Genomic DNA, 11,919 nt, shown 5'->3' on the forward strand with positions numbered 1-11,919 from the left:
AGGTGTAGGTTTTTTTCTTCTGTTTTTGCAGTTGTAGGTTTTTCTTTACTCTTCCTTAACTGATCGTGCCATCTCGGTACATACTGTGACAGATCAGACAAGAGGTGCAGTGGACTGCACCAAGCGGCAGAAAAGCATGGACCCCGTACTTCAATGCACTGCTTCAGGTCACAGCTGAATGTCTTCACCAGGTTGTGAAGCTTTCTGACTTTGCTGATCCTTGTACATACTGTAATAGACCACACGTGCAGCGGACAGTACAGTGGCAAAAGAGCATCACAGACATTATTTAGGTTTATTGCCAAGCACTAAAATGTTTTCATGTTTATTTGTTATGTGTTTCATCTCTAATTGTCACACTGACACACTTGATAAGCAATCCTGTAATCAAATCATGATCAGTTTTAATGTTGTCTATACCACACAATAGCAGTCTGATGGACCAAATCTTCTGCATAGTTACATAACAATGCATTATTTTTTTTACTGTCATTCAGCTCATTTTCACTAATTTAGTGTTATCCTTGCACTTCATTTGTGTGAGTTTGTTGTATTTACCTTATTTGTTCATGCATATTTTACCCTCTTCAATATTTGATTGTCATTATTATCATTTTTGTCTGTTGTTTTTTACATATTTTTTAGTTTTGAAACTAATTTTGTCGTATTTATTTCATTGTGGAGTCGATACAATTATTTTGGTTTACTTTTGTGCCAACATTTTTAAAAGTTTGTTTTAGAGCTTCCGATTAATTTAAGATGGTTTGTTAATGAATAGCAACCGTTGACAAGTTACAGATAAATGTGGATACAGTTGCTAGATTTAACTTAAGCAGGTAGTTATATAGACGGAAGTAACTATGAGAAAGTTTTAGTTCAGCTTTTCAGAGGTGGTGCAACTTTAGTCATATCTATGACGTTTCGACCAGTGAATAATGTTGTGTCCGAATTATACCGGTTGAAACATAGCCTAACATGCTTTGTTTTTCACGAAGGGAGCTGTATTTTGTTCGTTTAGTGTAGTGAGCTGCTGCTGCTGCAATTGGTCGTACATAAAACGTTTCATTTCGTCAGAAAACAAATGGAAACGAGTAACCACTACGAAATGTCGCAATTGCGCGGGTGCGCGCTCTTGCACGCCCCACGCAAAACTGTCGCCACAAGTAGATATCGTCCCCACACAGTCGTCTAGCGGACATTGTCTGTTTCGTTCCGGCGTCATCGCTCAAAACGACTTAGCACCGAAGCGCAAGTCGCGACCAAGGACGCCCAACAAACAGTCGAGTTCCGTTATGTCCGGCGTTAGGTTGAGCGCTGAACATCGGTAAAACATCAGCTTGGCGTCGGGGACCGCATGATAGCGCGACACTTTGTGTTTGTGTGCTATGGGTTTCCAGTTTTAAGGTTCGAGTGAAGCTCGTTCTGCATGTTTGGCACGCGGAACGTCGGCTCGCCCCAGCTACGGCGCACTCCCTCGTCCAAGAGTAGAGCTAATACGTAGCTTGTTAGGGGTTATGGCACTTGCCCAACGACAAATAATAAGTCACGGCTGAGCAAAGTGCAAAGCAACTGTCAGGCAGTGACCCGTCTAGCCCGAAGCAACATGATTGCACCGTACACAGCAGTTAACAGAAAACAATGAATTGCCCCTTTGACTTTTGCGTTAGGCTAGTTGTGGATGTGGTAGCCTACCTAATATTATTTTTACCTCCTTCCAGTTGCAAAAAGATTTTCGTTAGAGATAATTAATATTTCTTGTAGTTGTTGTGTCATTTGTTCACTCAAACACGAATATCATACACAGTAAAAATTCCTAGTAACTGTTGGTCGCTTTTCTGTTGAGCTTTCTTTACTTTTAGCGAATAGAGTGACGTTCAACTTACGGCTATTGCCAAGCGCACTAAGCACGGACAAACAACATCGCACTTAACTTGCATCGATATGCCATAACCTTAAGCGACATCTGTTTATTTGCATTGGTAGTTTAAAGCATAAAGGTAAAAACACAAAAGCAAGTGTGCTGAAAAGACGGTCGGCAGCAAATCGAATATGCTTTATACACATGATCTAAATAATATTTTAACCACAAATGAACGTATTTCGCATCTAAAAAAAACAGCTTGATATTTTCGAATTGCAAAGTAAAAACAATTAGGCCTAACATAAATTTGCAAAGACATCAAGCGTTTTGTTGGGACACTAGATAGACAGATACCAAAGGCACAATATGGTGTATTCTACACATTAGAAAAGGATTTGGCAGTGTGTTTGGAAATAAGAGACGAAATTAAAAACAAATAATTGATTAAGAATAGTTATCTGGTCCTGGCTTGGAAAAACTTTGGTTTGTATGTTAGTTTAAGGGATTCAACTTAAAAAGTGCAAACGCAATAAGTTTCTAACAAGCTACTACTTTTAGTCGCAAGCACATTATAGCTATAATAAATGGTAACCAAAGTCAGCTTCAGTAGCACATCAGGAACAAAGTATTTCGCGATGAGAATGTGATGATGTTTCCAGTGTCGGATCAGTGCTGATGGTGCATGTCTTGGGGTCAAAGGTGACTGCGAGAGGACGACGAAGTTCTTGAACGAATTTCCTAAAAAATCATTTTGGTGGCCTTAAAATTATTTTTTGGAAATATCTATTACAGTACCGAACATAAACCTAGTACATAGAGTAGTAAAAAAAGAGTATCAGGGTAAATATTTTATACCTGTCGCTATATAAAGGGCATAAACACGAATTAACGTTACATGGTGTGTATAAACATATTTTTTCAAAATATCAGTTTCGAAATTGGTTCAATTAACTTTTAGTTGGTTGCTTACTGTTTTTGATCAACAGAAGTAGATAAAAATAGGCCAAAACGATAAAATTCCAACCTCATTTTACTGGAAGCTTCTTCGATGCTTTCAGACACGAAATACACAGGCTGGTATGTTGTGACGTAGAACTCCTGCACACTTGCTCGAGCGGGGTCAAATTTTTGAAGCTTTTCCGTGGTAGTTAACGCATGCTGAAAGTTTTCAATTTAAATTCAAAGCCTTTGAGATTTGGAAAACTGATTTTGTTTTTAATACAATGTCAGTGTTAACAATTCCAACGTTTTAAACTCATTCAGCGGTAGCTTTTTTATATCTTAACAGACATACAACATTTGTGGAAGTTAGACAGCAAATGACATAACTTACATAAATACATAAGGTAAAACAAAGGGAAATACAAAAAGGGCGCCAGCTATTTTCTTTGTCTTTTCGTCTCACATTACAGTAAAAAAGCAACATATCAATTGCAAAGGTTAAAATCGAACTTAAAAATGTATCCCACCTTTAGTTCTGCTATGGAAGATAACAGTCCAGCTCCGTAAGCACGTACTTGACCCTTTTCCTTGCATAAGCCGAATTCAACAGTATACAAGTAGCACTGCAAAATAAAGCCTGATGCATACGCCTGATACACCACATAAACGCAAAATAACAGTCAAAAACGTATAAATGATTGCTTTTGGCAAAAAATAAGTAATCGCTTTACTAAACTGACTCTCACACCATTCCATAAGTTATTCAAGCACAAATATTACGGGCAACTGAAATGGTGGCTTTCTGATATGTTGCCTATTGATATATACAACAATTTTTTGAAGAATGGTCACGTGTTTTCATCATGCTCATGACGATAATGGAATTTAAAACATTGAATTCCAAATTTTCTGCTGCTAATTTTTTTTTAAATTCATATCAACGATGCGGCTGAAAATTTTAGTTTATTTCAAAAGTGCACTTTGGGGAAAAAGTTTATGAATCACTGTGCGGGACGATTCTACTGAATTCTTTACGTACGCAAGTCCTAATTGCCAACTCACGCTTACCGCAGCAAGTTTTGATATGTCTTCATCAGAGGCTCCCAGTGAAGCAAGCCCAATTTCTTGGTTGAATTTTGCAAACTCTGGATCGGCTAAAAGCGGCACATGACCAAGCAGTTCGTGACAAACGTCGGGCTCCGGTGTGTAAAATGGATCACTTGAATGTCTAGAAAGCATTAGGGCAATGTGAATTGTATTAGATAAACTTAACAAACGGTAAAGGTAATTAGGCTACAACAGCCTATGCGACCAATGTCTTGTCACCAGCTGCACCGATGAGACCCAATAGGTCGAAAAAAGTGTTCAATGTCTGTAGCTTAAATGTAATTGTAGCACTCACAGTAATTAGTGCGATTTACTCAAGATTATTCCAGCTTATTAATTGAGTAATTTATTGGTTGGGGTTAAAACAAGGGCCAATGTAAAGGTAAACAAATTATATTTTATGAAGAAAAATGTTATAAACAAGTTATGACAAAGTGTGTTGTTTCTGTGGTTTTAAGACCTGCTACATATTTAGCAAAACTGTCTCACGTGGTTGTGTAAACAGTTTGTTGTTTCAAATTACCACCGAAAATATGGACCACTTCATGACACCATTCTATAGGCTACTGTGGAACTTAAAGCCAACTCGTTTAAACTTTAAAATACATGGTTTAGTTTATTCAACGGGAATATTGATAAGTGAGGACACAATTTGTTGCGGAGACTATTCACATGAAAGAAACTCCTATGGTCCTTCAGTTCAAAGTATAAGAACTGGTTTGATGATTTAGTTTTCTTGGTACTGACCTTATGTATTGTGTGCAGTTGAAGACTCGGAAAGCTAGACCAGCAAGAAAGTCACGTGGACTCAGAAAACCAGCGACAGGACGTAAACGAAATCCGGATTTCCACTGAAGAAATTTTGAAACATCCTCTAACTGTAACATATAGATTGAGTTATGGACAGATAGGTAAACTGACACACGTAATACGTTGTAATTATTTCGTTTTTTTTTGTTTAGATATCGAAACAGTGTAAACAGCTTTGTACAACGAAAGATTATGTCAAGGAATTGAAAGATTACATCGCCACTTATTTATTATGGGACAAGATCGGTTTGAATTATTTTTTACATTAAAAAGAACTAAAGCCAAATATGCTAAACAAATACACTTAAACCGATTGTTGTAAGGGTCGATTTAAAAAATGCATGCATGAATTAATTTGACAGTTTTTGATCCAAACAAACTAATTACACTTTAACCAATTTCATTTGTGTCTAATATCCAATGGGGTTACATCCCACAGTAAACAAAGTCTGTAATAGTTGTCAGTACCTGTGGTATTTGATTCTCGCTATATCCACAATGTGTTTCGAGCAGAGGAAGATTGGCAACGAAGCTTTCGCAAGCGTGGTGCGGATACAGAGACTTCAGTTCTTTGTAAACTTTTCCCCTGAACAGGAAAACGTTGATGCAGAAGAAGCGTGACAGCGAAGGAAAGCAACAATTCAAATGCTGAACTGTGTTTATGTATTAGTAGACTTGCACTTTTTCTAACCATCATTGTACGCCAAACTTTACAAACCATTTCTTTATTTCTAGCGTAGCAAAAACTACCCGTTTTATCGATTACCAACTATACCCTTGCGACGGGTTTAAATACGTTTTAATTTAATTTGTGTTATTGTGCAACCTATAAAAAACATAAACCAGGCTTCGAAGCACTATGCAAAAATCTGCTCATAGTTGAAAAAAATATGTCACTGAGAGCAGCGTGCCACTGCCAAAAACGTATTTTCAGCTTAGATAAATATATTCTTCGTCATTTGAACTGTAAGTGATTTGTTTTCTTACCAAGTATTTGTTTCCTCTTCGGTGTAGTCAATTTTCGGTATTTCGTCACCGCTAAAAACACATATTTGTTAGCGGTTTTAGATATATACCTATTGCAGAGTATTCTAACTGTATAAACTCTGCATTCCCACAACAAGTAAAAACCAACAAATAATTAATGGTGTTGTGAAAATTAACTTACTGTTTGTAATTGAGAGCGATCTCGGTAAAAATCTTGCGCCGTTTTCTGTATATTTCATCCTTGAAGCCCTGAAACACCAACAAGCGATTAAAACGTGCAGACTGTATAAACACAACAGCAAACTAGTGACAGTTATGCTGAAATAATAAATTGCTTACAGGATGATCGGCGTCCAGTTCAGTCCCATACATAAGCACGTGTTTCCCGCATTCATCCAAATCCGCCAAACAACGCGGAATCGGTATGTGATTCCCCGAAACTGAAACATCAAAATAAAATTATAAATGAATATTAGGGAGCAACAACTCGATCGAGATTTAGTGCATACTGACCAGAAGGAAGGCTCTTGATTAAGGTGACGTCATCAGATCGTTGACGTAACAGATCTATGACATCATCGTACCGTTCCGTGTCAAACTCAATTGTATGTTGTGGATCCGTGTATTCGTGCCCGAGTGTTGGATCTATGTTCTATGCGAAAATACAAAATAACGATTAAAAAAGCGATTTTTATCTGATCGTAATTAAACTCCAGGTGGAAGATGTCTTGACTGGAATACCCCAGTTTTGCTATAGGTATAAGATTGTTTGTAAATTTTACACAAGTATCTTTAGAAAATTGAGGTTTTTAGGGAAAGCGTGCACTAATTCAACGGGCTTCACAAACAGAAATAACACATTGGAAGTCAATTTCATTTGCTTCATGGGTTAGTTTGTAACCATCGGACATTTCAAATTTATTCAATCGGTGATTAAGTTCAAACATCCTGACCACCTGTTGAAAGTGACCCAAAAATTGCGAACAGCAACAAAACCTTTCGAAAGGCGGTCAGAAAAAATACCGGCGTCGCAGTGTTTCACTAACAGAAAACAAATCGTTTAAACGTGCCACGAGGCACATTTCACGACATACCTTCAACAATTGAATCAGATTTTCCACGGCCGTATGTTGACTTTGCATGGTGAATGTAATTGACGCCTTTAGGTAGCTCATCTTCTAAAAATCGATAAAACGCAAACGATTACGCACTGCCTGTGCCTTAAACAAATTCCAGCCAGGTTATGTAGTAATATCTTATCGAATCGATGCTGTCGTCAATTTTGACCGCAAATCTTTTCACTGTGAGAAATATCATCCTTATGTGGTATTTACTTGGTTAGAAATTACGCACAGTAGTTCATTTAGGTCGGCTTTGTTTTCGCCTTGATAGATGGCTCATTGAGCTGTTCTTATTTCTATAATCAGACCAATAAACGGTTTTTGAGTTTTGATAAAGCCATGTATTTCACTTTCATATAAACTCTAACTTCCCTGAGAAATAATTAGCAACACGTATGCCACTACCAATTTTATTATTGCAAAAAGTAAATTTGAGTTAAACACACATTTTAAAACACGTAAAAAATGGTGTAAAAAGAGGATTTTCGTACCCAAACAGATTTCAGCAAGTGAAAATTGCATGACAATTAGTCAGTAACGGTTTTCACTTTCGATAATTTTCCAAAGAGATAGATTTAAATTATGCCATAAAAGCTTGGTGTAAACTTAAACACCAAAGTACATCAATTACTGCGACTTTTAGAACATTTTGTTTTGCACGTATTCCAAACTTAGTCATTTTTTGTATTACTAATAGGTCACAAAAATTTTAATGTGGGGCCACTTACATAAAAGGTGGCACAGGTACAAAAAAAATGTACATTAAGCATTTCTTGGGGTAAATGACAGAACACATTTTTAGTGGCCGAATTTGCGATCTAAATATAAATTGACCGAGAATCGTGGCCGCATCGTATATTAGGCACTGATGCCAAATACATGTTTAATCACTTCCAACGTAGCCTATGTTTGTTTTGTCTGAAGAGCCATGTGGCTCACGGGGCATGATTAATACAAGACAAACATAAAAGATAACCGCGCTCTACTATAAATCGTGATTTACCAGTAATTGTCTCCTAAACTGGGACCGGCTTCAATGAGAAAAGAAGCAGAAACGTGATGTATAATTCATAACCGGATTGAGGGGTTATGTCCACAATAAAAACATCAATTTTCTTCCGTTTGCTGCTTTTATTTTGGTTTTAACTGCTGTTTAAAAATGACTAAAGGATTGTCGAAATAATATGATTTACTCACATATTGGCCACCTGCTTTTTTTGTTAAATCTTTTTTCAGTTAAAGATTTAAAAATGACATAGGACTAATACATATTACAATAGAAAATGTCTTGAAGTTGAACCTTAAATCTGTGCCTTTTGCGCTTTCGTAAAAACAACGGTAAAAAATCGTGAAAATTTGCAACGTTTCTGAACAAGTTCGTCATATCAACCATTTTTACCCACCTTTTGCAGCAAAATAGAAAATAAATTAAAAATTATGAAGTCACCTCGTCCGTTGAACTTTGTCTTCTTGCGCTATCCGAGAAAACTTCGTCTAGCGAAGTCACGTGACCCAGCTTCTCGCGCCTACTCTTCCCGGCTGAATGGTTCTGCATGATATACAAAAGTCCTGTCGCAAATTCAACGTTATTTAAAACACCGCTCAAGCAGATAGTGTTATGAGCTGAATACCGTACGCTTGGCCCTTTTTAACCAATCCAGTTAGCGCTGTTCAAACGATAAGCTCAGGAGGACATCTGGTCTTTAGAGCTTCCGGCGTCGATAATCGATTATTTAAATTCGAAAACTTATCGTCGTCAATCGGCGCACGATCGATTCCGCCGCTCGAGAGCGCATATTGTGACGTCACAAGACATGAACTTCAACCACTGCAACGTTTCCTGTTAACTTATTAAGACTTGAAAATCTATCTAAGCTATAAACAATCTTTACAAAATTTAAATTTAGTTTTAGGTTTTAAGTCGTTAAATTTATGCTTAATCAAGGGTGAACTCACTCGTACGCTTGGATCTTTGTGTGATAGGCCCAAGAAACTATTTCAGCAGGGCGATACCTTCAAATGCATACAAACATGTATACACTACCATATAATTGTAATGTAATGAGTTACGTTATGACAAACAGGAGAAAAAACGTATTATCCTACACATAGTGAAGCAACAGTATTAAATGTTAACAACCCACCATAGGTTGTACCAACACAACACACAAAACGAGGCTAAACCATCCGTCCAAAATTTACAAACTGATAGTAGGCGTTTCACCTTCAATGCAACAACTTTCTATTTTAAAATATCTTCCCCGACGAAACTAGAACGCGAAATGCATGTTCTCAGCTGGAACTGTAGGTTTCTTTCAAATACTCTTTAAAGAAAGTTTCGAATAAACAGATACGAGAGTTAGTGGAAATATGTATTCATATCGAAATGCAATGCTAGAGTTCTTCAAACAACAGGAAGACAAATCAATTTGTTGGTGTCCGAGAGAACCGAATCGTGTGCAAAATGATAGGATAGCCTGAGTTTTGTTGATTCAACGTTTCGTTCACATAACGAAACTTGATCACGTTTTAAAGAAAGACAATATAAGCCTGTGTCTGTTTTGAACCCAGACCATGTCGGATTACGCAACATCCACGCACAACGGCGTGTGACGTCACAATTACACGTGCGCGTGAACCCATTGTTATGCGACGCTAAAGATAGATTGACGGTAGTTCATGACGCTATGATTACGTAAACACCATCAAAAGGTCCAATGTTTGTTGATACGTTACGCGGAGAACGTACCGTTTGAGAATAGTGGTTCACGTCAACGAAATGATTGTTTACGTTTCATCTAACAAAGCGTGTACACTACGCTAGTCGTGTCCTCGAATTTAGGCAAAAAACATCTGTGACAAATTACTGCAGCTTAGTCGGGCCTTTCGCCAAGTTCGAGAGTTCTTTTTGGTAACTGACACTTTGTAAGTTCAAAGATTGTGTTTGAGACGTATAAAAGAGATAATTTGTAGAAGTATTTTTTTATTATTTGTTTTATTTTCATCCTCGCTGGACGAGAAACGTCTCAATGCGACATGCTCAAAGTGGGTCCGCCGTGGAGCTGCCTGCTTTATTGCAGGTCCGTTGAATCGTTTATTATTTCAGAATTTTTATGTTGGCCAGTACGGGACGTCAATTTAGTTCAAACCATCGGGAACCACTCAGTTAGATCAATGCCGCTCAAGTTTCTTGCTCAGGGAAGCGACCGAGATAGGATTACAATCCCCAACCTTGTGAACACAGGACGGTTTCGCTGGGTTGACCACTCAGCCATATTGCAAAAAAAGCTACAACTTAGTATTTAAATGTTTTTGGCGTTGAAATTTTGCAATGGTGACTCGAATGAAATCCACCCATCTACTTAAACTTTATTACCGCTAAAACGTTAGAGAACCAGAAAGGTGACTTTCCTATATACTTTCATTTTATATGTCCTATATGATATTTACCCATTAAATATACACAGCATTTGATCTACCCAACGTTACTAGACTTTATACAGAATATGACGTATTTAAGCAATAGTTTGCAACATATTTATCAAAACTACGTCCAGCAGGTGCAACTTTCAAACAAAATCAAGATACATAGTGGCGCATTTCCACCAAATGTAAATTTACCACACAATAGCTTACGTTTATAAAGCAAAAACAAAGTCAAAAAACAAATACCACAGCAAAAATCGAAATTAACCGACCATTTACGTTGTTTGGATAAAACAAAAACACCGTTTAGTTCTGCATACATTAATTATTACATTAAAGGTAATATGTATCAGCTATAACAGAAGTCGTGTATTGGCATCGTATGCGCCTACGCCAGTGGTTCCCAACCATTTTTGTCCTGTGCACCCCTTTAGTCGATATTCAAATCTAATCCCCCCTACAAATTTAGTTTAGTAAAATTTCGTTTACATTAACTTTTTGATGTAATTCTTAGAACAGAAATTAAACTCTCGATTATAAGCTCCATAGCCTGTAATGCAAATTTGTGACACAAATTCCCCCCTACAAATTACAAAATTCCCCCCTCGTGGGAAATTCTCCCCTGGTTGGGGACCACTGGCCTACGCAATAAACGTCGTGAGTTCGTGTCATATGAAAATCAAGATTAGCGCAACGTAAAATCAAATCATTGTGCAATATTGCATGAACCACTTTAAAGAACATGGAAAAAATATGCACCTCAATGCGTTTGGCCGCCCGATTTTTCAGCTGTTCTTCTTTTTTCTCTGTCTGTATATTTTCTCCTTTTTTGCCATTGCATCTCAACTACTGAAACAAGCTTGTGTAGAAAATTCAAAAATTGATAACAGCCTATCGCATAAAAGCTATAAACGACAGGGTGAAAACAAACAAAAACGCGGTTGCGCACAATTTTACGGTTACATTTCCGTCAGCGCAATCATTGTTGCGGATTGTAATATAGCGCGAATCAAAAACAAAGTTGACGTTCACGGTTGCATATCCGTCAGTGTAACCATTGTGTTGCAATGTGTTAACGTCTGTTACAAGTTGATCGTCACTGCAGGGATGAGTCTAGCGTCGGCTCGGCATAAAACACAAAAAGATTTTATCAGTTAGGACATATATGAATCGCTGGAATCAGCCCGGAAGCGTCGTTATACCGAATCAGTCGGTTACCAAGCATTCGCCATGTGGCTATTCGTCTTTGCCGGAACGTATTTAACGCGCTAATATAAACCAATTCTGATCAACGAAAAAGCCTACAACTTAATACTGGTTTTTGTTACACGCTTTTTATTGTGCCCCCACGATTGTAAATCAGTGGATCACACCTCTAGGACCTGAGTGATATAGCGTTAAATATCATCCCGCATCTCGATGTTAGAAACCAGCCCAGTTGGGCAGAAAAGTCGCCACACTGGCACTAAATGACTGTGTCTTAAGGCACGCCGCTATGGAAGACGAACTAGTCCATAAAACCGATCTATGCATATAGTGGCAGCTTTTATGCAATGATAAAATTGGGTAAGTTCACACAGAGTTGTAAGTTAGGCGAGGCTTTTGCAGTTAAATGAGAGCTTGTTCTTTCGGTCCGTACCCGCTTACAACTCTAGTTCGTCACAT

The 11,919-nt window shown here is 37.7% G+C and overlaps 1 protein-coding gene across 1 annotated transcript; it reads right to left on the bottom strand.

Moving 5' to 3' along the window:
• Window positions 1-1,926: 1,926 nt before the first annotated feature.
• Window positions 1,927-11,873, bottom strand: LOC145239262 (tryptophan 5-hydroxylase 1-like). The gene is made up of 12 exons (XM_080102568.1): window positions 8,276-11,873; window positions 6,802-6,885; window positions 6,221-6,359; window positions 6,047-6,147; window positions 5,889-5,956; window positions 5,708-5,758; window positions 5,189-5,306; window positions 4,658-4,788; window positions 3,872-4,031; window positions 3,331-3,426; window positions 2,886-3,019; window positions 1,927-2,599 (listed from the first exon to the last, which is right to left on the bottom strand). Exons 1-12 carry the CDS (start codon window positions 8,381-8,383, stop codon window positions 2,476-2,478), a joined length of 1,314 nt encoding a protein of 437 aa, XP_079958694.1. The 5' UTR covers window positions 8,384-11,873; the 3' UTR covers window positions 1,927-2,475.
• Window positions 11,874-11,919: the final 46 nt, after the last annotated feature.

This window comes from Phallusia mammillata, chromosome 7 (genome assembly GCF_965637545.1).
Source record: "Phallusia mammillata chromosome 7, kaPhaMamm4.hap1.1, whole genome shotgun sequence".
NCBI lineage: Eukaryota > Metazoa > Chordata > Ascidiacea > Phlebobranchia > Ascidiidae > Phallusia > Phallusia mammillata.

Bases quoted from the DNA above. Each gene is read 5' to 3' on its own strand.
- LOC145239262 (XM_080102568.1), bottom strand. From the start codon at position 8,383: ATGCAGAACCATTCAGCCGGGAAGAGTAGGCGCGAGAAGCTGGGTCAC. The intron at 5,307-5,707 runs GTAAGAAAACAA...TTTCCTGTTCAG, and splicing joins GAAGAGGAAACAAATACTTG to GGGAAAAGTTTACAAAGAAC. The intron at 4,032-4,657 runs GTCAGTACCAAG...AATGCTTTCTAG, and splicing joins AACTGCACACAATACATAAG to ACATTCAAGTGATCCATTTT.